Below are 26601 nucleotides of genomic sequence, written 5' to 3' on the forward strand. Positions count from 1 at the left end.
AGATGAGTGGTCACCTCAGAGATAGGCGAATTTATCTCTTCCTTTGCCTGTCTGTCCCAAGGGCTGATTATTGTCTCTCTATCTCTCTGTGACCGAATGTCTCTGTCTGTACTTCTGGGTCCTCCTGACCCTATTCCCCATACCATCCCACTCCCCCTGAATCTCTGAATCTCCTTCTCGGTGGGGTTTTGGGGGCAGGGACAGGGGCTGGGAGAGGGATTGGATGCTGGAAAAAGGCTGGGGGCTGGGAAGGGGCTAAGGACTGAGGCCTTGGACTGGGGAAGGGCTGAGCTGGGACAGGGGTGGGGACTGGGGCTGGAAGAATGAATGGGGCTGGGCCAGGGGTGGGCCAGGGGCTGGGCCAGGGGCTGGAGGTATGGATGGAGTTGAGATCCAGGGCTGGAGGCATGCACAGAATTTGGGCCGAAGGGAGGGAGGACTGGTATGGGGGCTAGTGGCTGGGATAGGGGCTGGATGTGAGAAGCAGTGTGGCCTAGTGGACAGAGCACGGGCCTGAGAGGCAGAAGAACCTGGGTTCTAATCCCGGATCTGCCATTTGTCTGCTGGGTGACCTTGAGCAAGTCACTTACTTCTCCATTGCTCAGTTATCTCATCTGTAAAATGGGGATTAAGACTGTGAACTCCAGGTGGGACACAGACTGTGTCCAACCTGACTAGCTTGTATCTACCCCAGATTTTAGCACAGTGCCTGGCTGTAAGCACTTAACACTGATTGATTGACTGATTGATTGATTAACAAATACCCCCCAAAAAAGGAGAGGCTGGAACTGGGACAGGGCTAGTCAGTGGGAGCAGTGTGGCCTAGTAAAAAGAGCCCAGGGCTCGGAGTCAGAGAACCTCAATTCCAATCCCGGCTCTGCTGTGTGATGGGCAAATACTCATCTGTAAAATGGGGATTCAGTGACTGTCCTTCTTTCTTAGACTGTGAGCCCCAAGTGGGACTGGAACTGTATTTGACCTGATTAATGTGTATCTACCTCAGTGCTTAGAACAGTGTTTGGCACATAGTAAGTGCTTAACAAATGTAACAAATAATAATAATAATGGCTGGGATGGGGCTGGAGCCTTGGACAGGGAGTAGGGCAGCGGACAGGCCTGGGACAGGGACTAGTGCCTGGTAAAGGCACTAGGGACTTTGCCAGGGGCTAAGTGGATCATTCCCAAATCTTCCTCTCTAGCCGGAACCTCTTTCCTTTTCTGCGGGCTCTCCATTTCCTCCTGCCTTCAGAACACCTCTATTGGACATTCTGCCGTCATCTCGAACTTAACATGCCCAAAATAAAACTCCTCATCTTCCCCCCCAAACCCTGTTCGCCCAGAGACTTTCCCTTCACTGTAGACAACTCTGCCATCCTCCCTGTCTCATGAGCCTGTAACCTCAGTTCTCTTATTCATCCTAAATATTCAGCCTATCAACAAATCCAGTCATTTCTACCTTCAGAACATATCTAGGATTCACTCGTCTCCTCAATCAATCGTATTTATTGAGCACGTACTGTGTGAAGAACACTCTACTAACCGCTTGGGAGAGTACAATATTACAGAGGGTTTTTTGTTCTGGGGTGGGTTTTTTTATGGCATTTGTTAAGCACTTTGTTTTGTGCCAGGCGCATTTCTAAGCACTGGGGTAAATAAAAGCTCATCAGTTTGGACACAGTTCGTGTCCCACATGGGGTTCACAGTCTTAATCCCCATTTTACAGGTGAGGAACTGAGGCACAGAGAAGTTAAGTGACTAGCCCAAGGTCACTCAGCAGACAAGTGGCAGAGCTGGGATTAGAACCCAGTTCTTTCTGGCTCCCAGGCCCATGCTCTATTCATCCACCCACATAGACAAATCCCCTGCTCACGAGGAAGTTACAGTCTACAAAGGGAGACAGACATTAAAATAATTTATGGATATGTGGGGCTGGGGATAGCATTCATATCCAATCCTTGAAGGGAAACAGATCTAAGTGCTCAGGTGATGCAGAAGGGAGAAGAGTAGGGGAAATGATGGCTTAGTCAGGGAAGGCTTTTTGGAGGTGATGTGATTTTAATAAGGCTTTGAAGGTGTGGAGAGTGGTGGTGGTCTGTTGGGTAGGAAGAGGGAGGGAGTTCCCAGCCAGAGAGAGGATAAGGGCAAGGGGTCAGTGGCAAAAAAGACAAGATCAAGGCCCAGTGAGTAGGTTGTTATTGAGAAGCAGCGTGGCTTAGTGGCAAGAGTATGGGCTTGGGAGTCAGAGGTCATGGGTTCTAATCCCACCTCCACCAATTGTCAGCTGTGTGACTTTGGGCAAATCACTTAACATCTCTGTGCCTCAGTTACCTCATCTGTAAAATGGAGATTAAGTCTGTGAGCCCTATGTGGGACAACCTGATAACCTTGTATCTACCCCAGTGCTTAGAACAGTGCTTGGCACATAGTAAGTGCTTAATAAATACCAGAATTATTATGATGATAATGATTAGAGGAAATAAGTGTAAGGGCTGGGCTGTAGTAGGAGATCAGCTAGGTGAAGATGGAGTGGGCAAGGTGACTGAGGGCTTTGTGGCTCAGTGGAAAGAGCATGGGCTTTGGAGTCAGAGGTCATGGGTTCGAATCCTGGCTCTGCCACTTGTCAGCTGTGTGACTGTGGGCAAGTCACTTAACTTCTCTGTGCCTCAGTTACCTCATCTGTAAAATGGGGATTAACTGTGAGCCTCGTATGGGACAACCTGATTACCTTGTATCTACCCCAGCGCTTAGAACAGTGCTCTGCACATAGTAAGCGCTTAACAAATACTAACATTATTATTAAACCGATGGTGAGGTGTTTCTGTTTGATATGGAGGTGGATGGGCAACCCCTAGAGGTTCTTGAGGAGTGGGGAAACAAGGACTGAACAGTTTTGTAGAAAAATGATCCATACAGCGGAGTAAAGTAAGGACTGGAGTGGGGAGAGACAGGAGGCAAGCAGATCCGTGAGGAGGTTGTGGCAGTAGTCAAGGTTGGACAGGATCAGGGCTAGGTGCAGTGAAATAGCCGTTTCCCCTCCATCCAAACTATCTTGCGTTTATCTGTCTCGCTGCCGACCCCTTGCCCCTTTCTTCCCTCTGGCCCGGAACTCTCTCCCCTTTCAAATCAGAGAGTCCACCACTCTCCCCGCCTTCAAAGCCCTACTTACAAAACGTCTTTGAGAGGCTTCCCCTGACTAAACCCCTCATTTCCCCTATTCGTTGTTTCTTCTATGTGACCAGTGCACTTGGATCCATATCTTTTAAGCACTTGATATGCATCCCACCCCAGGCCCCACAGCACTTGTGTATATACCCCTATACTCTCCCATTTCCCCATCTGTAGTTTATTTCAATGTATGTCTCCTCCTCTAGTCTTTAAACTCCGTGCAGGCAAGAAGTTTACACACTTATATTGTACTTTTCCAAGCACTTAGTACAGTGCTCTGCACCTAGTAAGCGCTCAAGAAATATGATGGATTGATCGGATCCTATCTACCTACTCTATTATATTGTACTCTCCTAAACGCTTAGCGCAGTGCTCTGAACGTGGAAAGTGCTCAATAAATGCCATTGATGGATTGATTGATTGACCGATTGGACAGAAGGTGGATCTGAGACAGATCGGGGCTGGGGATGAGACAGGGTCTAGGGGAGAGAGCGGGTCTGCGGGTGAAACAGGGGTTAGGAAAGAGGGAGGGACTAGTCAGAGGGACTAGTGGCTGCAAAAGGGGACTGGGACAGGGCTGAAGGTTTGAACAGGTTCTGGGGCTGGGGACTTGGGTTTGAGATAGGACTGAGAGAGGGGCTGGGGGCTGGGACCCGTGCTGGGGATGGGACAGGGGCAGGGGCCTGGGACAGAAAGTGCGGGTAGGGCAGGGCTGGGATGTGGGCTGGGAGAGGGTCAGGGGGCACTGGAAAGGGACGGGGGGCTGGGGTAGGAGCTGAGGTTATGCAGGGAGAATCGCATATTTCCGCTAGGAGGGAGGAGGAGGCGCGGTGTCTGTAGGTTTGACTATTTTATTAATTCACATGTGAGCCCGCAGGGCCCCAGGAGCCCGAATCTCCCTCCCCTTCCCCATCCCCCTCCCTCCCTGCTCCCCCTCTGTCCCTCCCCCCCACCCCCCCCCCCCCCACCCCGGCCCCCGTCCAGGGTCCACAGCGGCTCGGCCTCTGGGAACCAGGACTCCGGCCAGGGCCACGGCCACGGCCCCCTGCTCAAGGATTGATGTTGGCGATGCCCTGGGGAGAGGAGGAAAGACGGGAGGGTAGGGAGGGTAGGGGCCTCCCTCGGGGCGACGGACAAACCGGAGAGGGGGCGGGGGGCGAGGCAGGGGAGAGGGAGAGGAGAAGGGGAGGCGGAAGGAGAGAGGAAAATGGAGAAGGAGCCTGGATGGGGACGGGGAGCTGGGTCTTGGCCACCTCGGGGTTAGGGAGGAGGCTGCCCCTGCCGTCTTAGAAAAACTGCAGATTTAGGGAGTCCTGGCCCCGGGTGTAGAGGCGAGGCGAGGCGCGCCGGGGAGAGAGGTGACCCTTAGGGGAAGGAAGGCGGGGGGACCGGGGAGAGAAGTGACCCGGGGGGGGCGGGGGTGAGTCCGGGAAATGGGTGACCAGGAGGGGAAGAGGCGACCCAGAGGGAGGGGTGACCCGCGGGCGAGGTGATCCGGGGAGAGAGGTGACCCCGGAGAGAGGTGACCCGGGGGTCAGGGATAACCGGAGGGGAAGGGTGACCCTCTCCCAGGAGACGATCAGAGGCCAGGGAGCGGTGGGACTTACCCTCCACAAGGCCGCCCAGTTAATCAATGGCGCATTGGCGGTCGCCTGGGGAGAAACGGGCCCTTGGATTTCTCTCCCAAATTACCTCCCGGCCCGGTCCCATCCTTGCCCGCGCCCCGTGCCCAACGCCCGCTGGCCCAGCGCCCCGCGCCCCGCGCCCCGCGCCTCGCCCTCCGCACCGGACCACTTACCCCCGAAAAAAGAGGAGTCACCCCGCCGCCGGTCTGCTGCCCGCCCTGCGAAGGGAAAGGAGCGTTAAGCGCTGCAGACGGAGGGCTTCTCCCCATTTCCAGATGGGCAAACTGAGTTCCAGAACTGAGGGGTCTTAAAGAGAAGCCGCGCGATCCCTTCCTCTCTCACCCCAATCCCTCCCCACTCTACATATGTCCGGATCAGGGAGCCGGGGGGGTGGGGGGGGCGCAGAAGGGGAAAGAGGGGGAGGAGAGAGAAGAGGGGAGGGAAGGGGACAGAAGCAGGGGAAGGGGGGATGGGGATGGGGGGAGTTCCCCGGCTGATCCGTCTTTCAGGCCCTTTTCCTAATCCTGACTGCCAGCCGGGCCCGCCCCCACCCCCGCGGCCGCCCAAGCCCCCACCCCCGCCCCGGCCCCGGCCCCGGCCCCGGCCCCCTCCTAGTTTCAGGTCGCACCCGTCCTGGGCAGCCGCCCCCTCCCGCAATCCCGTCTCCACCCGGCTAATCTAGGGAGGGGGCTCTCTGCCCCTCGCCGGCCGGCACCTACGTGCAGGAGTTTGTCAGCCTCTTTCCCGGCCTGGTTGACCCCGTGGTGGACGTCCTTCCCGGTCTGGTCCCACGCCTGGTTGACCCCCTGGACTCCCTTGTCCAGCTCCTTGCCGGCCTGGTTGACCCCGTGGTGGACGTCCTTCCCGGTCTGGTCCCACGCCTGGTTGACCCCCGGGCCGCCCTTGTCCAGCTCCTTGCCGGCCTGGTTGACCCCATGGTTCATCCCATGAGCAACTTTGTCCAACTCCTTCCCAGCCTGGTTCACCCCTTGGTTGACCCCCTGGACGCCCTTGTCCAGCTGCTTGCCGGCCTGGTCCCACGCATTGTCGACCCCTTGAACTCCTCTGTCCAGCTCCTTCCCAGCTTGGTTCACCCCTTGGTTGACCCCCTGGACGCCCTTGTCCAGATCCTTTCCGGCTTGGTTGACCCCATGGTTGGCCCCCTGGATGCCCTTATCCAGCTGCTTCCCGGTCTGGTCCCACGCATGGTTGACCCCCTGGACGCCCTTGTCCAGCTCTTTCCCGGCCTGGCCGACCCCATGGTTGACCCCCTGGATGCCCTTATCCAGCTGCTTCCCGGTCTGGTCCCACGCATGGTTGACCCCCTGGACGCCCTTGTCCAACTCCTTCCCGGCCTGGTCGACCCCATGGTTGACCCCCTGGACGCCCTTGTCCAGCTGCTTGCCGGCCTGGCCCCACGCATGGTTGACCCCCTGGACGCCCTTGTCTAGCTCCTTCCCGGCCTGGTCGATCCCGTGGTTGATCCCCTGGACGCCCTTGTCCAGCTGCTTCCCGGTCTGGTCCCACGCATGGTTGACCCCCTGGATGCCCTTGTCCAGCTCCTTCCCGGCCTGGTTGACCCCATGGTTGACCCCCTGAACCCCTTTGTCCAGCTGCTTCCCGGTCTGGTCCCATGCATGGTTGACCCCCTGGACGCCCTTGTCCAGCTCCTTCCCGGCCTGGCCGACCCCATGACTGACCCCTTGAGCGACTTTGTCGGCCTCCTTCCCGGCCTGGCCGGCAGCGTTGTTGGCCCCGTGGCCCAGCTTGTCCAGGCCGCTGTTGACCCCCTGGACTCCCTTGTCCAGCTCTTTGCCGGCCTGACTGCCCACGTTGCTTAGCCCGTTGAACACCTTCTCCACTTCCTTGCCAGCCTGCGTGAAGCCGTGGTTGATGCCGTCCAGGGCTCGGCCCACCTCACGCTCAGCATTGGTCAGGCCGCGGTTGATTGCCGGTCGATGACCTTCTCCAAGGGGCGGCCGCAGTGGCGAGGCCGGGATCCACCCCCAGGGCGGCCAGGAGCAGGAGGGAGCCGGCGAGGACGGCGGTGGGGTGCATGCTGGTGGATGGACGGGCCGGGCGGGATGGCAGAGAGGCGTTGTGTCGGGCGGGCGCCTTTTTAACCCGCCCGCCCGGTCGGTCCCGTGACTCAGCCAGGCTGGGCTGAGCCCGGGCCCCGGGGAGGCACCGACAGGCTCCTGGTGGGGAGGCGGGCCCAGTCCTGGCAGGGAGTTTCCCGGCAGATTTCGAGTTGAGCAACGGGGAGGGGGCAGGCTGAGTCAGCCAGCAGGCTGGCAAGGTGGGCCGTGGCCTAGAAGCCAGGCCCAGCTCCAGCGACCCCACTGCCCCAGGGTCCCCTGGCCTCACGGCCCAGTGGCCTGGGGTCCTCGTGGCCCAATGGCCCAGGGGTCCCGCAGCCTGGCTGGGGGAACGGCAGGGATGGCGGAGACCCTGAGCCAGAATGCCGGACGGGCGGGCAGGTGCGCTGTCGGACGGACAAGCGGATGGGGCGGTGCTGACAGTGAAGAAGGCGGACGCCCTCTCCCCAGACCCAGGATCTGCCCCTTCCCCGTCTCCCCACGACTGCCAGTCCAGCTCACACACCCCCCTCGGGGACAGACACCAGGATGCACACACAGACCCACTTGGTGCACACACACAACATGCACACACGCACAGCACACCTGTGCACACACAAGCGCACCTGCACCCACCATTCCCAGACACACCCACATACCGACCCACGAAGACGTACACGCGCTCCAGTGAACGCATGCCCACACGCACTGGAATCTTTGCACTCACACAGATGCCTGCACCCACATCCCCCAGATGAACCTACCCACACAGGAATCCCTGCGCTCACACAGACACGCCCGTACACACATGCCAGGATCAGGATCCAGTTCCTTTCCCAGAACCCCGGCGTCCTAGCTCCCAGGCCCCAGGCAGGGGCTGGGAGCTGATCACAATCGGATCCGGAGACCCGGGGACGCAGCGGCTCCAGAAAAGCCGGTCGGGCAGGCGGCGGCAGCGCTGACACAGAGCCGGGGGACGGGGTGGGGGGCGGAGCGGCTAGGATGGGCCGGGCCCCGGCAGGACCAGAGAGGGGCAGGGCTGCGGAAGCTGTAGCAGCCTGCGATCGGGACCTGAGGCATCTGGGCCACCAGCTCGGGGCTTGGGCTAGGGCTTTGGGGCCCAGAGAAACTGGGTGTGGGGGGAGGTGAGGGGAGCGGGCTCTTGCCCCGGTGGATAATAATGATAACAATAATTGTGCTATTTATTAAGTGCTTACCATGTGCCAAGCACTGGGGTAGATTCAAAGTAATCAGGCCGGACACAATCCCCGTCCCCCACGGGGCTCACAGCCTAAGTAGGAGGGAAAACAGGTTTGGAATCTCCATTTTTCAGATGAGGAAACTGAGGGACAGATAAGTTAAGTGATTCACCCAAGATTACACAGTAGGCAAGTGGCAGAGCCAGGATTAGAACGCAGGATCTCTTCCTCCCAGGCCTGCCCTCTTCCCCCTAGGCCGCAACCCTTAGGTCAGTAGAGAGCGATCCAGAGGAGAGGCTGGCTCTGTCAGGGACTGGCCGGCCGAGGTGAGAGGCTGGGCCTAGCTGGGCTGGGCTCAGGTGCTGGAGGCGGAGCTGTGTGTGCGGGGGAGCGGATGTGTTTACCCTGACGATGGGCCAGATTTGAGCAACCGGGGAGTCACGACTCTCTCCCACTCCCCTTCCAGGACCCCACCCCCACCCCCGGCCCCAGGAAGCCCGGCCTTGCACCCCCAGCCCCTGGGCTGTTTCTGTGTCAGTGTGTGTGTGTGTGTGTGTGTGTGTGTTTGTGTGTGTGAGTCCCACATTGGGTCTGTGTGTTGTTATCCGGATGTGACTGTAACAAGACTATGTATGAGCATGTGTGTGTGTGTGTGTGTGTGCACGCACGCATGGATCCATGTGAGTCCTGAGGCCTATCCTCAGCCTCAATCCTTCCTTCTGCAGAGACCTGCTTGGGGAGGGGAGTAAGAAGGTCATGGGTTCTAATATCCACTCCGCCACTTGTCTGCGGTGTGACCTTGGGTGAGTCACTTAACTTCTCTGTGCCTCAGTTACCTTATCTGTAAAATGAGGATCGGGACTGTGAGCCCCACGTGGGGCAGGGACCGGGTCCAACTCAATTAGTTTGCGTCCACTCCAGCGCTTAGTACAGTGCCTGGCTCATAGTAAGGGCTTAACAGATATCATTATCATTATTAAGCAGGCCCCACATCTTTACACTTTGTGGCTTCCTAAAAACAGTGCTCGACATATAGTGAGCACTCAATAAAGACAAGTGATTGACTGATCGGTAATTTATTTTAACGCCTGCATCCTCTGCTAGACCGCAAGTTTTTTGGAGACTGAGATTGGGTCCACCTACTCTATCGTACTCTCCTAATCCTTAGCACGGTGCTCCGCGCCAAGTCGAGGCTGCATACGTGGCGTGGTTCATCGATGGATGGTTTTTTCTGGTTTCCCTGGCAGCCGAGGGGGCGGGCTCTGGGGAAACGGTCCTCCCGCAGGCGCCCCGCCCCACCGCCTCTGTGACGACATTCCCGACGACGTCACGGAGGCACTATGGCGTCACGGGGGTGCGGGCTCTGCCGCTGGCGGGCTCCGGGGCCTCAGTTCCAGCAGCGCGGGGCGGGGGGGGCGGGCACGGACTTAGCCTGGCACCATGTCGACCAAGCGCGATATCGTGCTGACCAACGTGACGGTCGTCCAGCTCCGGCGACAGCCGCGTCCGGGTGAGGGGACGGGGCGGGCGAGCCTGCCGTCGGGCGAACCGTCGGGCGAACCGTCGGGCGAGCGAGTAACGGGCCCCGTCTTGGACTGGCGGCGCTGCGCTCTCACCGCCAGGTGTCGCCCCGGAGCTGGGAGCCGCGACCCGCGGGGGGCGGGGGGAGGAGGAGGAGGAAGCGGGAGGGGGAGGATGGGGAGAAGGAGAAAGAGGAGAAAGAGGAGAAAGAGGAGGGAGGACGAGGAGGAGGAGGAGGAGGAGAGGGAGGAGGAGGTGGGAAGAGGATGAAGAGGAGGAGGAGGAGGAGGAGGAGGCAGCGGGGGCTGGGGCCCTCTCCAGGCCCCGCAGCCGTCTGTGCCCATGGCGCCCCCTGGCGCCCGGCCGCCCTGGGGAGAGCGCGCCTGCGCGGGGACCGGCCCTCAGCGCTTGGGGTTGCGGTTTCCATGGTGACGCGGGGGGCGTTAAAGGAGCCGCCGGAGGACCCGGCCTCCCTCCCTCCCTTCCTCCGTGAGAAGCCGCGGGAGCAGGTGATGGGGGCCCAGGGGCCGGACGGACTCGGACGGACGGAGGGAGGGAGCCGGGGGCCCGGCACACGTTTGTCCCCGCGTTGGGATGGGCGGGAGCCGTTTACGCGGTCTTGGGGACACACACGCATCACACCGCCAGGCATCGCCAGGCAGCCAGCTCCACAGTACGGCCACGCACACACAAACCGACACAGTCATCGCCACACCCCCACGCGCATACATCTCTAGCCGCAGACACCATCAGAGCCACACAGGCACAGCTAGCCGTTATCCTTTCGTCTCCACACAGCATCACACGCGTACACACACACACGCAGAGAGCAGCGGCACACACAGTCACACTAGCCAAACGGTCGCACACAGACCGACAGTGCCACACAAGTCGGTCACCCCAAGTGACACATTAGTCATCCTAAGGGGCAGACACACACGCACACACACACACACACACAAAGTCGTAGGGGCACCTCCAGTCACACCGGCGCTGACCCCGGGGTCAGGGGAAGGCGGGTCATATGCCTAATGCCGTGTCCCCCACTTTAGGGGTCTACCCCGAGCCATTCCTCCTGCAGAGATTCCAGTGCCTCCGGACTCCACAGGAGGGTAACAGATCCTCAGATTGACCCCAGAGATGGCCACTCCCCAGAGGCCCTGGATCCATTCCCCTCCTCTGCCTGAGGACGGTCTACCCACTGGCCCGTGCTGAAGAGAGGGGACGGGTCCTAGGCTCTGACTGTGTGTGTGTACATTAGTACATACCCATCTGGGAATCGGTGCACAGCTGTGTGCCGTGGTGCATTTCGGCCTGTCTGCCTCTAACATCTCCATCCTACAGTTGCTAGGCCGCCGCCTCCCCCGCCTCCTCCCCCGGAGCCAGAGCCGGAGCCAGAACCGGAGCCGGAGCCGGAGCCGGAGCCGGAGCCAGAGCCGGAGCCAGAGCCGGAACCCGAACCGGAGCCCGAAAAACCACCAACACCCCCGCCCCCGCCGCCCCCTCGGGCACCATCTATTCAAAAGATGCCGGATCTGACCGTGGGGATCAACGGGTGAGTCCCCTCCATCCCCCATCCCCGGGCCGGACAGCGCTCCGAAGGTCCACCGAGCCCTGCCGGGGAGGGGCGCTGGGCCGGGCCCGGGTGCGGAGGGGCCGACTCTGCCGTCTGGGACAGGTTTGGCCGCATCGGCCGGCTGGTGCTGCGCATCTGCCTGGAGAGGGGCGTGAAGGTCGCGGCCATCAACGACCCCTTTATCGACCTCAACTACATGGTGAGGGGCCGAGGGCGCTGCGGGATCCAGGGTGAGGGGGCTGACCTGGGGGCCGGGGCGAGGGGTGGCAGGGAGGGGGCCAGCGTGCGGATCAAGCTTGGATGTGTGCTCCCTCGGGGTGGGACCCACCACCACCCCGGCACACCCCCGGCACAGCCCGGACCCACTCCCTCCTCTGCAGGTTTACATGTTTAAGTATGATTCGACACACGGCCGCTACAAGGGACAGGTCAAGGCCAAGGATGGGAAGCTGGTGGTGAACACACAGAAGATCACCGTCTTCCAGCGGTGGGGCCGGGGGGGCAGGGGCAGGAGGGTGGGGGTGGGACGGGGGCCCGGGGCCCCGGGTCAAGGATTTTAATCCCTCACAGAGCCAAGCCCAACGAGATCCCCTGGCGCCAGGAGGAGGTGCTCTACGTGGTGGAGGCCACGGGTGCTTTTGTGACTAAGGACAAAGCCTCGGTGAGGTGGGGTGGGGAGGGCCGCAAGGGGAGGCGGGTAGGATGTAGAGGAGGGATGGGGACAGGGGGTTGTTGGTAGGCCCTTTGCTAAGCTGCGCTCCCCCCTCCTCACCCCCACTCAGGGTCACATCCAGGGAGGGGCGAGGAGAGTGGTGATCACCGCCCCCTCCCCCGATGCCCCCATGCTCGTCATGGGCGTCAACGAGAAACAGTTCAACTCGACCATGACCGTCGTCAGGTACGGTGCCCAGGGGAGGGGAGCGAGAGTGAGATGGCAGGAAGGGGCAGCTACAGGGATTCCCCCCTGCCCTGCCCCTGGCCACAGCATCCATGCCCTCCCCCCACCCCCAATTCCAGCAACGCCTCCTGCACCACCAACTGCCTGGCACCTCTGGCCAAGGTCCTGCATGAGAAGTTTGGAATCGCCGAGGGCCTCATGGTGAGAGGCAGACCAGGGTTGAGGGGTGGGGGGGGGCGCAGAGGCCCAGCTGTGGCCTGTGCCAAAGACTTCCCCAGCTGTTGCCAGTCAGTGCCGGGGGATGGGGAGGGGTCGGCAAGGACCAGAGCGCTGGCTGGGACTGACCTGTTGGGGAGGCGGGGCGAGGGCAGGACAAGACTCGGTACCTGCCCTCAGGGGCGACCACGGTATGGGGCAGATGGGAAACAGCCCACCCACGGGGCTCCGACCAGCTCACCTTTCACCACTCCCTACCTCCCCCCCCGGATGCCAGACCACAGTCCACGCCTACACGGCTTCACAGAAGACGGTGGACGCACCATCGACCAAGGCCTGGCGGGAGGGTCGAGGGGCTCACCAGAACATTATCCCCACGAGCACAGGCGCGGCCAAGGCCGTGGGCAAGGTTCTCCCAGAGCTGGATGGGTAAGGAGGATGCCCTCAAGTGGCACCTGAGGAGCGGGAGTGGGGACGGAGGGCGGTGGGCAGCCAAAAGTGGGGGAGCGGGGGCAGAGGGCTGGGGTCGGGCAAAGAGCCGGGGAGCCCAGGCCCAGGCCCAGGTCCCGCCGACTCTTCCTCCCGCCCGGCCCGGCCCGCAGGAAGCTGACAGGGATGGCCTTCCGGATCCCCATCTCTGACGTGTCGGTGGTTGACCTGACGTGCCGGCTGCTGTCACCAGCACCGTACCCTGAGATCAAGGAGGCTGTGCGGAAGGCTGCACAGGGGCCCCTGGCTGGCATCCTGAGCTACACGGAGGACGAGGTTGGGAGGCGTCTGGGGTGACGAGGTGGGGGGCACCAGGGAGGCAGTGGGGACCAGCCCTAGGGACAGGTTCTCCCTCACCCAGGTGGTCTCCACTGACTTCATCGGAGACAAACACTCATGTATCTTCGATGCCGCCGCGGGGATCTCACTCAACAACCAGTTTGTCAAGCTCATCGCCTGGTGAGCTGGGGGCCGGGGGACGGCGGCAGGGCCCTGGCAGGGAGCAGCCAGCCCTGGGGGTTACACCCTCTGACCCCCACCCCTCCCGCACCAGGTACGACAACGAGTTTGGCTACAGCCAGAGGGTGGTGGATCTGCTGAGCCACATGTACACCTGTGAGGAATGAAGGCTGGGCCACCCCCCCGGATTCCGGCCGCAGTCCGCCCTCACCCAGGCCCCCGGACCTGCCCCCGGGCCCCAGGACCTGCCCTCAGCCACAGCCCCTGGCTCCCAGGGGGAAGGCACAGGTCCTGGCCTGTCAGACCAGTGCAATAAATAGCCCCGCTGCCGGCCGCACACATGCCTTCTGGGGTGTGTATGCGTGTGTGCACGTCGCTGGGGTCAGAAGGGAGATACCTGCAGGGTGGGAGACAGCAGGACAGAGACTTGGAAAAATCCAAATTGGCTTTATTCCTGAGGACCACTGGGGGAGAGGGAGGGAGGCCCACGGGGGGGCTCAGTTGCCGTGGACGAGAGTGACGAAGAGGCTCAGGGAGCTGAGGGCCAAGACGCCAGTCAGCACGGCCCGGACCAGCAGCGCCGTCCAGCTCCCCAGGACAAAGAGGTGGACGGAGGACCTGGGGGGGGGGGAGAGGGGAGATGCACGCCTGTGATGGGGGGAGAGGGGAAGGAGAAGGCAGACTCCCCCAGCAGGTCAGCCCCCAGCCCCCCTCCAGCCCTCCTCCTCGCCCCGGCCTCACTCACTCCAGGACGAAGCCCTTGTACACGCTCAGCCCGAGCAACAGGGTGAGCGGCAGGCGGAAGTGGCGGGGCAGGTCGTAGCGGCTGAACATCCAGACCAGGGCCGAGACGGCGATGTAGTGCACCTGGGGGCGGGGCGGCAAGGGGCGGCCGGGGGCCGGGCCGAGTTGGAACTGTTGGAGGGCTGGGAGCCTGGGGGGGCGGGGTTGGAGAGGTGAAGGGTGAGGGGCCCGCAGGGAGTAGGGGCGGGTTCTCAGGGGGCGAGGGGTTGCAGTTACCAGGCTGATGTTGGATTCGATGCCCATCTGGATGTACTTCCAGTCAAACTCGATGCCCCGGGCCCCCACCCACAGCGGGATACAGCTGGCGAGGCAGAGAGGCCAAAGAGAGAGTCAGAGGCGGCACCGGCCCCCAGCTCCCCAGAGACACCCCAATCCCGGCCCGGCCCCACTCCCTGCCTCCCCACCCCCGCCAAAGCCCCTCGGCCCGGCGCCCCCGGACGACCCAAGCCCGGCCCCTCTCACCGGGCAGTGACCAGCTCGGCGGTGGCCCAGCCCATCGCGGCCACCATGACCTTCAACTCTCCCTTTCCCGCGTTTCTCCCCATCACCAGGTGCAGCCCCACCAGATCGGCCACGTCCACGGTGGCCTTCATGAACTCCTGAGGGGGGAGGAGGGAGGGGAGGGGGGCTGCGGTCGGTCTGCCTCGGCGGGCCCCCCCCCCCCCCAGCCCCACCTTCCACCCCGCGGCCTCCTTCCCCGGACCCGCCCTCTCACCCCCAGGAAGTCGTAGGCACCGGCTCCGCCCTCCCAGGTAGGGAAAAAAGTGGCAAGAAACAGCATCTGGGGAGAAGGGGAGACGCGGATGAGAGACTGCGGCTGCAGCCGCCCCGCCTCCGGTCCCCAGCCGGGGAAGCCTCACCTTGCACAGCTGCACGAAGAGGTAGCTGGCGCCGGCCTGCACGCATCTCCAGAAGGCGTTGTACTCGGACCTGGCGGGGCCGGCGGCGGGGCGGGTCAGGGGGCGGCTCGAGGCCGCGACCCCCAACCCTCCCGCCTCCGCTCCCCCCGCTCCAGCCCCGCCCCGCACTCACAGGCCGCTGCCCTTGTAGGCGATGAGGAAGGGGAAATAGGCCAGCGCGAAGCAGTTCCCGAAGTGGAACAGGGTCATGGCCCGGCCGGCGCGCTGGGCCCCGGTCCTCGGACCCTCGGGCGGACCCTGTCACTGCCGAGGCCCTCGGAGGGTCGGAAGGTCAGAGGAGCAGCAGGTCCTCGGGATGAGGGGGCGGGCGGGCGGGCGAGCGCCCCGCTGCCCCTCCCGCTTCTCCTCGCCCCTCGCCCGCCGCCGCCACCGCCGCCCAATCGCACCCGGCAAACTCCCCGCACGGCGCAGGCGCCGTGACCTTCGACCCCCCCAGCCCCGCTCCTCGCCCGCGCGGCCTTCTGGGACTTGTAGTCTTCCTCGCCCCCCCGCCCCGGCGGCCTCCGGGGCCCACGGTGCGAGGGCCCGACCCGCCGGAGAGAGGGGACGGAAAAGGAGAGGGGGAAAAAAAAAAAAAACCCCTCCTCTCCCTGTAGTCTGTCGATGGCATTTCTTAGGTGCTTACTGTGTACAGAAGCAGCGTGGCTCAGGGGAAAGAGCACGGGCTTTGGAGTCAGAGGTCATGAGTTCGAATCCCGGCTCTGCCACTTGGCAGCTGGGTGACTGTGAGCAAGTCACTTCACTTCTCTGGGCCTCATCTGTAAAATGGGGATTAAGACTGTGAGCCCCACGTGGGACAACCTGATTCCCCTGTGTCTACCCCAGCGCTTAGAACAGTGCTCGGCACATAGTAAGCGCTTAACAAATACCAACATTATATGGGGATGATGATTGTGAGCCTCATGTGGGACAACCTGATTACCTTCTTCAATAGTATTTATTGAGCGCTTACTATGTGCAGAGCACTGTACTAAGCGCTTGGAATGAACAAGTCGGCAACAGATAGAGACAGTCCCTGACGTTTGACGGGCTTACAGTCTTTGCTCTGCACATAGTAAGCGCTTAACAAATACCAACTTCACTTCTCTGTGCCTCAGTTACCTCATGTGTAAAATGGGGATTAAGCCTGTGAGTCCCACGTGGGACATCCTGATTCCCCTGTGTCTACCCCAGCGCTTAGAACAGTGCTCGGCACATAATAAGCGCTTAACAAACACCAACATTATTACTCAGCTCTTGGGAGAGTACAGTAGAGAAGCAGCGTGGCTCAGTGGAAAGAGCACGGCCCTGGGAGTCAGGTCATGAGTACGAATCCCGCCCTCTGCCACTTGTCAGCTGGGTGACTGTGGGCAAGTCACTTAACTTCTCTGGGCCTCGGTTCCCTCATCTGTAAAATGGGGATTAACTGAGAGCCTCGCGTGGGACAACCTGATTACCCTGTATCTACTCCAGCGCTTAGAACAGTGCTCGGCACATAGTAAGCACTTAACAAATACCAACATTATTAGAGTACCACTGAGTTGGGAAACACGCCTCCCGCCCACAGGGAGTCTAGAGGAAGAGACAGGCATCAAAATAACGTCTGCACACGAAAAGCAGCAGGGCCTTTTGGAAAGAGCACGGGCTTGGAAGTTGGAGGACCTGGGTTCTAATTCCCGCTCTGACCCTCGTCTGCTGTGTGACCTCGGATAAGTCACTTAACATCTCCGTGCCTCAGTTTCAGCAACTGTAAAATGGGGATTCAATACCTATTCTCGATCCTACTCAGACTGTGAGCCCCATTTGGAACACGGACTGTATCCAACCTGATTAACTTGTATCTACCCCGGTGCTTAGAGCCAGTGCTTGACACACAGTAAGCGCTTAACGAATAAGCACTTAACAAATACCATAAAAAAGGAAAGAAAAAAGGGCTGTGGGCCTGAGGGTGGAGTGATGATAAAGGGCTGTGGGCCTGAGGGTGGAGTGATGATCAAGTGCTTAAAGGATACAGATCCGAGTGCATAGGTGACACAGAAGGGAATGGGGGAAGAGGAAGTGAGGGCTTAGTCACAGCAGTCCTCTCGAGGCAGATATGATTTAGTAAGGCTTTCGAAGGTAGGGAAAATGGTGGTCTGTTGTATACGAAGGGGAAGAAAGTCTTAAGACTGAGCCTCATGTGGGACAGAAACTATGTCCAGCGAAGAAAATCTGAAGACCGAGCCTCATGTGGGACAGAAACTATGTCCAACGAAGAAAGTCTTAAGACTGAGCCTCATGTGGGACAGAAACTATGTCCAACCTGATTATCTCATATCTACCCCAGTGTTTAATACAGTGCCTGCACACAATAAGTGCTTAACAAAAAAACAAAGGATGGGGAGGGCTGGGGGAAGATGTTCCAGGCCAGAGAGATGATGTGAGCTAGACGAGATGGTGACACAATGTGTAAATTGGTATTAGAGGAGTGAAGTGTATGGGCTGGGTTGCAGTAGGGAATCAGCGAAGTAAGGTAGGAGGAGAACTGCTTGAGTGCCTAAAAGCTAATGGTAAGGAGTTTCTGTTTGACGTCTAGGCAAATGGGCAAGCACTGGAGATTCTTCAAAAGTGGGGAGACGTGGACCTAACGGTTTTGTAGAAAAATGATCTGGGCAGCAGAGTGCAGTAGGGACTGGAGTGGGGAGAGATAGGAGGCAGGAAGGTCTGCGAGGAAGCTGATGCAGTAGTTAAGGTGGGATAGGAGGAGCGCTTGGATCAGTGCAGTGGCAGTTTGGATGGAGAGGAAAGGGTGGATTTTAATTACATTGTGAAAGTAGGAATTTGGTGACAGATTGAATATGTGGGTTGGATGGATGAAATGAGTCAGAAGTTAATGATAGCGGAGCCTCTTGCTGAGAATGACGGATGAGCTTCAGGGCTGAGATTTGGGGGGTGCTGAGTCTTTGGGGCTGGGACTTCAGAGGAGCTGAGACTTTGCGGAGGCTAAGATTTCAGGGCCAACCCCTGCATGGAGGAATTAATTCTTGTCCTAGAGGCTTGCACAGCTGCTCTGTTCACATGTCTGGAGGAGATGGAGGGCTTGGGAGATGGAGAGAACAATGGTATGCCACATAATAATAATAATAATAATAATGTTGGTATTTGTTAAGCGCTTACAAACAGTGCAGAGCACTGTTCTAAGCGCTAGGGTAGACACAGGGGAATCAGGTTGTCCCACGTGGGGCTCACAGTCTTCATCCCCATTTTACAGATGAGGTAACTGAGGTGCAGAGAAGTGAAGTGACTTGCCCACAGTCACACAGCTGACAAGCGGCAGATCCGGGATTCGAACCCATGACCTCTGACTCCAAAGCCCATGCTCTTTCCACTGAGCCACGCTGCTTCTCTATGTGAAGGGCAGGAAGTTCCAGGCAGGAGGGAGGATGTGAGCAAGAGGTCAACGATGAGAGAGAGGAGAACATGGCCCAGAGATTAGTGAAGTGTGTGAGCTGGGGTGTGATGGGAGAAAAACAAGGATGAATGAGAAGCAGCATGGTCTAGCGGACAGAGCCCGGGCCTGGAAGTGAGAGGCCTGGGTTCTAATCCTGGCTCCATTACTTGTCTGCTCTGTGACCTTGGGCAAGTTACTTAACCTCTCTTTGCCTCAGTTCCCTCATCTGCAAAATGGGGGTTCAATACCTGTGTTCCTTCCTACTTAATCTGTGAGTCCAAAATGGGACTTGATTATTATGTATCTACCCCAGTACTTAGTACCGTGATTGGCATATGGGAAATGCTTAACAAATACTATCATTAATTATTGGCATTATCGTCATCATTTTTAAATATACACATCTTTAAATTATATATTATGTTATAAATTACTCATTTATTCATATCAATGTCTGACTTCCCCTCTAGACTATAAATTTGTTACGGGCAGGGAATGTGTTTGCTAGTTCTGCCGTACTGTATTCTCCCAAGCGCTTAGTATAATGTTCTTCACTTACTAAGCTCTCACTACATACCAGTGATTGATTGATCATCATAAATGGGGAGGAGAGAGCTGGCAGTGCCTTAAAACCAAAAGTCAGGCGTATCTGATTGATGTAGAGAGGAATGGGCAACGCTCTGCCGTTTTTGAGGAGAGGAGAGATGACTGCAAAATTACATTTTAGAAAAATATCTAGACCATGATATCTTGTCTCTAAGCTCACTGTGAGCAGGGAACATATCTACCAACTCTGTTGCATTATTCCAAGCACTTAGTACAGTACTCTGCACACAGTAAGTGTTCAACAAATATGATTTACTGACCCAGCACAGACACCCGACATCCCCGACTCTCCTTCCCGTGACTCAGATTGGAAGCTCGTCCATGGACTTGTTCAAAACCCTTTTAGACCTGCTAGAATTGCTGACTGCCCAGCCACCTGGGGAGACAGATTTCCAAGGTTCATCCAAACAGAGTGGATGGGTTTTTCCGGTCCCCAGCTTCCTATTCTCAGGCACCCGACTGCTCAAAGGAGCCCCAGTCCTGAAACAAAGCCCTAAGGTTCCCTCTTCTCCCTTCTCTCCCCAGGGACTCCCCCAAGTCTCCCTCTTCTCCCCCCTCTTTCCAGGAATTCCCCACTTTCTTCTTCAAACCCTCCAGGCTTTAGTTGTTCCCGTCTTTAAAATCTCCTGACATTCACTGCCTTCTGGAAGTGTCAATGTGTCCAGAGTCAGGTGTCAAGGGTCAATGAGGGAAAGTCAGGGTTGGAGAGGGGAGAAATGGGGTGTTGGTGTATGCTGGGTCACTGGGAGAGAGTCAGGGGTGTTGAAGAGTCCATGCCAAGTCACTGGAGGAGGGTCTGGGATGGAGAGGGAAGAGCTGGGCTGTGGGATGGTCTTTGTAGGGTCACTGGTGAGTCAGGGATGGAGAGGAGATGCAGGAGTGTCTCCTCTCTAGCCTCTTATACCTGCTGAACCTATCTGGGGATTGGGTTTCTGACACTTTTCAGGATCAAACTCTGTAGTACTAGTAGTAAATTGTAGAAGTAGGAGGAAGAGTAGTAATAGTATGGAAGATAGCATGGTGTAGTGAATAGAGTATGGGCTGGGATTCAGAAATTCATGGGTTCTAATTCTGGTTCCACCACTTGTCTGCTGTGTGACCTTGGGCAAGTCACTTCACTTCTCTGTACCTCAGTTACCGCCTCCGTCAAATGGGGATTAAGACTGTGAACCCCATGTGGGACAGGCACTTTGTCCAATCTGATTAACTTGTATCTACCCCAGTGCTTAAAACAGTGCTTGGCACATAGCTCTTAACAAGGATAACACTAATAGTAATAATAATAATAAATAGTAGAAGTAATAGCAGTAGTAGTAGTATTCATTAAAAACTTACGGCATGCAGAGCACTGTACTAAGAATTGCGAAAGAATCCACAGGTGGAAATTAGACCCAGACTCAGTTCCACAGTGAGGCTCACAATCTAAAAATAAAAAATGGGAAAGGGGCCTGGCAACAGACTCATAAGGAGAGCTGAAACAAAACACTTAGACACCATAAAGACACAGAGAAAGATTAGGAAGGGACTGTGGTAGGAGGGGCAGTATTTCAGGCCGGCGGGTCCCAGTCCCCAGTCGGCATGGGCCCCAGTGACCGCTGCAGCCTCCATCGCCGCCGGGCCAGGTTGGGTTGGAGGGTCCTCGGTGAGTCAGGGAAGATCCGGTGCAGGCTCTCAGGGAGGCGGTGGGGTGGTGCGAGCCGGTGCCAGGAAGGAGGATGCTTAGGGCCCAGAGGACTGCGATGGGGACAGCGGCAGTTGGGCGCATTCTGTGGAGGCTTTGCGCCCACCTCCCTGCTCTCTCTTTTATTTTCCTTCCTTTCTCCTTCCCTCCTTTTCCTTCTTCCTTCCTTCATTCCTTCTTTCCTTCCTTCCCTCCTCTCCTCTCAAGGGTGGGCAGTGAGGGGGCGGGGCCAGGGATGAGGGGAAGGGGAGCCTGGCTGGGCTGTGGGGGAGAGTGGCCGTTTGATGCCTGGGGCTTTGGGTTTCCAGGGGTCCAGGTGAGGCCTCACCCTAGGGCCGTGCCCCGTGGCCCCGTTCCCTCTTGCACTCCTGGCCACAGGCCCCGCAGGGAGCCAGGCAAGGAGCCAGGCAGGGAGCCAGGCAGGGAGCCAGGGAGAAAGGGGAGCAGGGGTGAGGGGGACAGGAAGGAGAGGGAGGAGCGAGACTGGAGTGAAGAGGCGAGGGAGGGACAAGGACGGGGTGGATTGAGGGGGGGCGAGTGTGGAGCGAGGGGATGGGCGGCCTTCGTCAGTGCCTCCTGGGCACAGTGGGACCAATTTGTGCTTCCCAGGCAGAGCGAGTCTCATTGCTACCGCCCACCCCCCAACACCCACCGGCCCAGGGCTCAGAGCTCGGGGGCACAAGGTTTCGATCCCCCCCGCGCCCCCTCGGCCTTGCCCCTTCGCCTCTGGGCGGCTCCAGTCTGTTGGTGAGGCCCTGGGGGCTGCACCGAGGGGCCGCCCTGCCCCGCAACCCTCCTCTCGAACTATGGCCTGCCTCCCTCCGCCCCCCCCAACCCCACACTGCTAAGTCTCTGCACATAGTAAGCGCTCAATAAATACTACTGAATGAGTGAATTAATGAATGAATGAATGAATGAATGAATGAGTCCCATTCTCCTCTCTCCACAGACTCAAGATGATGCTGCCGGCTGTTTGTCCCCATAGCGGCTGACCCCGGCCTGCCCCTGCCAGCCATGAGTTTCCTGAAGAAGCTGCCTTCTGCTGCTCCCTTCCTCTCCTCTCCTCTTCGCCCCCACCCCCATCCCCTACCCCCTGCTCCCACTTCACCACGTTCAGGCTGTTTTGATCTAGAACTCCTTCCTCTCCCTCCCCCTCCAATCCATCAGACCTCAGTCTACCCCCTCTTCGAAGTCTTTTGAAATCCCACCTCCAAGAAGCCTTTCTTGAGTAGCCTTCCAGCCATGCTTAACAAATACCATTTAATTGCTCGTACTTGTTGAGTGCTTACTGTATACAGGACACTGTACTAAGCACTTGGGAAAGTACAATATAACAGAGTTGGTAAACATATTCCCTACCCACAAGGAGCTTGAGTCTAGGGGTGGAGACAGATATAAATAAATCAAGTACGGATATTTTCTCAAGTCCTCTGGGGCTGAGGGTAGGGTGAATAAAGGGTGCAAATCCAAGAGCAAGGGCCATGCAGAGGGGAGTCAGAGAAGAGGAAATGTGAAGCTTAGTCAGGGAAGGCCTCTTAGAGGGGATATGCTTTTAATAAGGCTTTGAAGTTGGGGAGTGTGATCATCTGTCAGATATGAAGGGGGAGGGAGTTCCAGGCCAGAGGGGTCAGTGGTGAAACAGATGAGATCTAGGTACAGTGAGTAGATTTTAGAGGAGCGAAGTGTGTAGCCTGGCTTGTAGTAAGAAATTAGGGAGGAAAGGTAGGAGGGAGCAAGCTGATTGAATGATTTAAAGTTTACTGTGAGGAGTCTGATGCAGAGGTGGATGGACAAAAATTGAGGTTCTTGAGGAGTGGAGATACACTGATATTATAATGATGGATATTATTAGTCCAGTCAATTCAATAATATTGAATTATTAATAGCCACCACTAGGTCTTAGGCATTTATTTATTCCCAGCCTCGGCATTTGAGTATGAAGGTGTAAGCAATTAAACAGTCCATTTATTTATTCCAATTCCATTTCATATAAAAATCTGTTTCCTTCTTTAGAATGTAAGGTTCTTATGGACAGGGAATGAATTTTAAGATTCAGTTGATCTCTCCCCAGTGCTGAAAGTAGGGCACTGCCCACTATGGGTGCCCAGTATGCCCACTGGTAGTACGTTTGCTGCTCCTCGTGACCCATCACAAAGATGTCCATCCTGGTGTTCTTGAACTATGGACAGAGAGGGGGCTGGGGAGAGAGCTGGGGAGGTATCTCTGTGCCTCAGTTACCTCATCTGTAAAATGGGGATTAACTGTAGCCTCAAGTGGGACAACCTGATTACCTGATCACCCTGTATCTGCTCCAGTGCTTAGAACAGTGCTCTGCACATAGTAAGCGCTTAACAAATACCAACATTATTATTATCTGGGCAGGGGTCAGGAGGACTCCCAGAGGAAGGAGGCAGGCAGTTAAAATACCCTTTCTAGAAGCTCAACCCTGTCCAGTCCCCATCCCCCACTGAGGAGAGTCTTAGACATGGCCCCAGAACCCATGGCCTCCACACCCCATCCAACAGGGTACTGGGGAACCCAGTGGACATGGGCCCCAAAGTAGAAGGCAGCATGGCCATGCAGAGAGAGCCCAGGAACGGGACTCGGGAGACCAGGGTCCCAGCCCCAGCTCCACCACTGACCTGCTGGGTCACTTTAGGCAAGCCAATGAACTTCTCTGGGCCTCAGTGTCCTCATCTGTCAAATGGGGATGGCTCTACCTCTTAAAATGTGAGTCCAAGTTGCTCAGAGACTGTGTCCAATCTGATGATTTTGTATGTATGCCAGTGCCCAGCCCTTCATAAATGCCATCACTACTCTCATTGTGGGGGAGGTTGGTGGGGAGACCAGCTGCCCCAGGGATAGCAGACACCTCCCACTCCCACCTCCCGGGGTCATCTCCACCCCAGGTGGCAATGAAAGAGAGGCCTGTCCCATCGTCGGAAGGTGCAGGGACGATGGAGGAAGATGGGATGCAATGGAGTAAGATGCGGGGTGGAGGGTGCAAAGAGGGCAAGTTCCATCTGTCTGTTTCTCTAGTTGTATAGCTTCTTCTCCCACCAGCCCGGGGATACAGCACAAGGGAGAGAAGATGCAAGGACACAGGTGTGGCTCCCTGGCTCCTCCCCTTCCCCAAAACACCCCCAAGACCTCCCCCAGAGCCCTCTTCTCCACAGACCCCCCACCTTCAGAGGCCCCCTTCTCCCAACTCCCTTCCCAGACTCCGCTGTTTGGCTACACTCACCCCTCTGGACATCTGCAGACCCCCAGTTTGCGGAACTCATCGTAGACAAAGATGAGAATCCCGAAAGGGAGGGGGACGAGCCATCAGAGGACAGACACCAGGCCAGAGGCCAGACACCATAGCAGAGGCCAGACACTGGGCCAATAGACCACCGGAAACCAGAGCACAGGACAGACACCGGCCAGAGGCCAGACACCAGGGCAGAGGGACAGACGGGAGGAAGGGAGGGATGGATGGGTAATGAGAAGTTACATGGGAGAAAGCTGGAGCTTGCCTTTCTTCACACCCCAGCCCCCAGCCTCTCCATATGTCTCCTATCGGATGGGCATGAAATTGATGGTGGCAAGCATACTCGGGCGATAGCACAGGAAGCAGCTGATACAGATCTGGAACACGATGGCCATGACCAGAATCTTGTTCCTGGTGAAGAGAGGGGATATGGAGGTGAAGACTGGGGCGAGAGTCAGCGGGGTGGGGGCGGCGCCAGAGTCAGGGCCCCTGTCTGGAATCACAGGGAATACGGGTCTGGGAGGCAGGCACCTGCTGGCAGGCACCCAGAGACCCCTGCAGGAGGATGGGGTGGGGACGGGAGAGTGGATGACACAGGAAACGAACACCTGCAGAACAGAACCCTCTAGATTCTGAGCTCCTTGTGGACAAGAATGTGTCTATTGCTCTAGTGTACTCTCCCAAGCATTTAGTACAGTACTTTGCACACAGTAAGTGCTCAATAAATGAGATTGAGTGAATGAAAGAATGAATGAATGAACGAATGAATGAATGAACCCCTGCTGGAAGGAGGGCGGGAGGGAGTAAGGCCAGGGCACTGAGGCCATGTCCATGGAGGGGTGGGTGGAACTAGGGTGGAGGGGTGGGCACCTGAAGAAGCCCTGCTGGAAGGCCGCCAGGCCTTGCCGATGAGGACGTCGGGGATCTGGCCGATCTCGATGCTGATGAAGAAGAAGGTGTATTCATTCAATCGGATTTATTGAGTGCTTACTATGTGCAAGGCACTGTACTAAGCGCTGGGAATGTACAATTCGGCAACAGATAGAGACAATCCCTGCCCAACAACGGGCTCAAAATGTAGGCCGTGTACGGCTGCCCCAACGCCTGTGGAACGCAGATTTCAGCAGGGGGGCTTCTGCCCGGGCCCGACCCTCACCTCCCCTCCACCCCCCACCCCCAGCCACTACCCCGCTCGGCCCGAAGCCCTCACCATCCCCTCGCCCGGCTTCAGACCGCCCCTCACCGACTCCTGTCCATAGCTGTCCTGCAGGTCCTGCTGCTCCTGATCTTCCCATTGGGGCTGCAGCTCCACACAAAGCAATGGAAACCAGCCCTCCTGGGCCATGGCTGTGAAATAGTCCATCAACACGAACAAAGACTGGATGGTTCCTGGCCAGGGGGCGGGGGCTGGGGCAGGGGGGAGGAGGTGGGCGACCGGACCAAAGCACGCTCCCTCTGGGGACACACGTGGGGTCAGACATGCCTATCTGGAAGTGGGCACACACACACTCGGATGCACTCGCATATGGCCACTCTGGAAGTGGGCACCTATTTGACACAATTCCTCCCCCGTTCCTCTCCCTGCTTGCCCCCGGCCCCGCTCGCAGGGAACCTGCAGCTTCGCGACTCCCTCCTCTGCTACGCCACACCCCCCAACTCTGACCGAAGCTGAGATCTTACAGGGACGGTGGCCAGCAGGCCTTCTGGTACTTAGACGACCACGAGGGCCGTGAAGAAGACTATGGCCCTCAGGAAGGGGTAGACAATAATAATAATAGTAATAATAATAGTAATAATAATATTATAATAGAAGAGCTGGGGCACTCCGGCTAGGGCATGCATGCTAGTGCATGCATAATAACAATAATAATAATATTTGTTGTGTGTCGAGCACTGTAGTAAGTGCTGGGGTAAATACAAGGTAATCACATAACCCACTTAGGGCTTGATTATTCATTCATTCATTCAATAGTATTTATTGAGCGCTTACTATGTGCAGAGCACTGTACTAAGCGCTTGGGATGAACAAGTCGGCAACAGATAGAGACAGTCCCTGCCGTTTGACGGGCTTACAGTCTAATCGGGGAGACGGACAGACAAGAACAATGGCTAGACTGTAAGCCCATCAAACTGCAGGGACTGTCTCTATCTGTTGCCGACTTGTTCATTCCAAGCGCTTAGTACAGTGCTGTGAACATAGTAAGCGCTCAATAAATACTATTGAATGAATGAAGAGAGGCAACAGACATTGACTCTCCATTTTGCCGATGAGGGAATTGAGACCCAGAGAAGGTAGATGTACTGCCCATAGTCACTAAAACACATGGCAGGTATGTAATGGAGTAGGGATTAGAACTCAGGTCTTCTGATTCCCAGGTCCATACTCTATTCACGAGGCCATGCTGCTTCTCATACATGTTAGGGCATATGCTAAGACGAACGTCATTTATGTTGGGGAGTTCACACACATTGAAAATAGCTACTCTGTTACACCAAGACAAATGCTATACATGGAGAAGCAGGGTGGCCTAATGGAAAGAGCATAGGCCTGGGAGTCAGAGGATCTGGGTTTAAACTGAGGCTCTGCTGTGTGATCTTGGGTAATTCACTTCACTTCTCTGTGCCTCAGTTTCTTCAACTGTAAAATAGGGGTTCAATACCTGTTCCCTATGTGTATCTACCCTAGTGCTTAGTAGAGTGCT

The 26601-nt window shown here is 57.4% G+C and overlaps 3 protein-coding genes across 4 annotated transcripts; 1 reads left to right on the forward strand and 2 right to left on the reverse strand.

The window, feature by feature from the left end:
- Positions 1-4149: 4149 nt before the first annotated feature.
- SBSN (suprabasin) lies at positions 4150-7565 on the reverse strand. The gene is made up of 5 exons (XM_029064923.1): positions 7505-7565; positions 5510-7011; positions 4964-5008; positions 4773-4817; positions 4150-4238 (listed from the first exon to the last, which is right to left on the reverse strand). Exons 1-5 carry the CDS (start codon positions 7563-7565, stop codon positions 4215-4217), a joined length of 1677 nt encoding a protein of 558 aa, XP_028920756.1. The 3' UTR covers positions 4150-4214.
- Positions 7566-9451: 1886 nt separating this feature from the next.
- Positions 9452-13570, forward strand: GAPDHS (glyceraldehyde-3-phosphate dehydrogenase, spermatogenic). 2 transcript variants are annotated; one of them, XM_029065290.2, is made up of 11 exons: positions 9453-9577; positions 10933-11143; positions 11267-11363; positions 11545-11651; positions 11735-11825; positions 11947-12062; positions 12182-12263; positions 12556-12707; positions 12881-13043; positions 13129-13226; positions 13321-13570. In XM_029065290.2, the coding sequence occupies exons 1-11, from the start codon at positions 9508-9510 to the stop codon at positions 13391-13393; spliced, it is 1260 nt and encodes a 419-aa protein (XP_028921123.1). In that variant the 5' UTR covers positions 9453-9507; the 3' UTR covers positions 13394-13570. The 2 variants fall into 2 exon arrangements, with proteins under 2 accessions (XP_028921124.1, XP_028921123.1); XM_029065291.2 differs by lacking the exon at positions 13321-13570 and having other exon boundaries at positions 9452-9577; positions 13113-13226.
- Positions 13571-13653: 83 nt separating this feature from the next.
- TMEM147 (transmembrane protein 147) lies at positions 13654-15139 on the reverse strand. The gene is made up of 7 exons (XM_029065324.1): positions 15063-15139; positions 14891-14960; positions 14746-14811; positions 14493-14629; positions 14247-14331; positions 13972-14093; positions 13654-13844 (listed from the first exon to the last, which is right to left on the reverse strand). Exons 1-7 carry the CDS (start codon positions 15137-15139, stop codon positions 13724-13726), a joined length of 678 nt encoding a protein of 225 aa, XP_028921157.1. The 3' UTR covers positions 13654-13723.
- Between the last annotated feature and the right edge of the window lie 11462 nt (positions 15140-26601).

Source organism: Ornithorhynchus anatinus, chromosome 5 (assembly GCF_004115215.2).
Source record: "Ornithorhynchus anatinus isolate Pmale09 chromosome 5, mOrnAna1.pri.v4, whole genome shotgun sequence".
Taxonomy (NCBI): Eukaryota; Metazoa; Chordata; class Mammalia; order Monotremata; family Ornithorhynchidae; genus Ornithorhynchus; species Ornithorhynchus anatinus.

Coding starts and splice junctions, on each gene's coding strand:
- TMEM147 (XM_029065324.1), bottom strand. CDS start 15,139: ATGACCCTGTTCCACTTCGGGAACTGCTTCGCGCTGGCCTATTTCCCC. Junction 14,961..15,062: donor GCCTACAAGGGCAGCGGCCT/GTGAGTGCGGGG, acceptor CGGCCCCGCCAG/GTCCGAGTACAACGCCTTCT. Junction 13,845..13,971: donor TACAAGGGCTTCGTCCTGGA/GTGAGTGAGGCC, acceptor CCCCCCCCCCAG/GTCCTCCGTCCACCTCTTTG.
- SBSN (XM_029064923.1), bottom strand. CDS start 7,565: ATGCGTTCACTGGAGCGCGTGTACGTCTTCGTGGGTCGGTATGTGGGT. Junction 7,012..7,504: donor TGTGGGTGTGTCTGGGAATG/GTGGGTGCAGGT, acceptor ACTCCCTGCCAG/GACTGGGCCCGCCTCCCCAC. Junction 4,239..4,772: donor ACTGGGCGGCCTTGTGGAGG/GTAAGTCCCACC, acceptor TCCTCTCCCCAG/GGCATCGCCAACATCAATCC.
- GAPDHS (XM_029065290.2), top strand. CDS start 9,508: ATGTCGACCAAGCGCGATATCGTGCTGACCAACGTGACGGTCGTCCAG. Junction 11,364..11,544: donor TTATCGACCTCAACTACATG/GTGAGGGGCCGA, acceptor CCTCCTCTGCAG/GTTTACATGTTTAAGTATGA. Junction 13,044..13,128: donor TGAGCTACACGGAGGACGAG/GTTGGGAGGCGT, acceptor TCCCTCACCCAG/GTGGTCTCCACTGACTTCAT.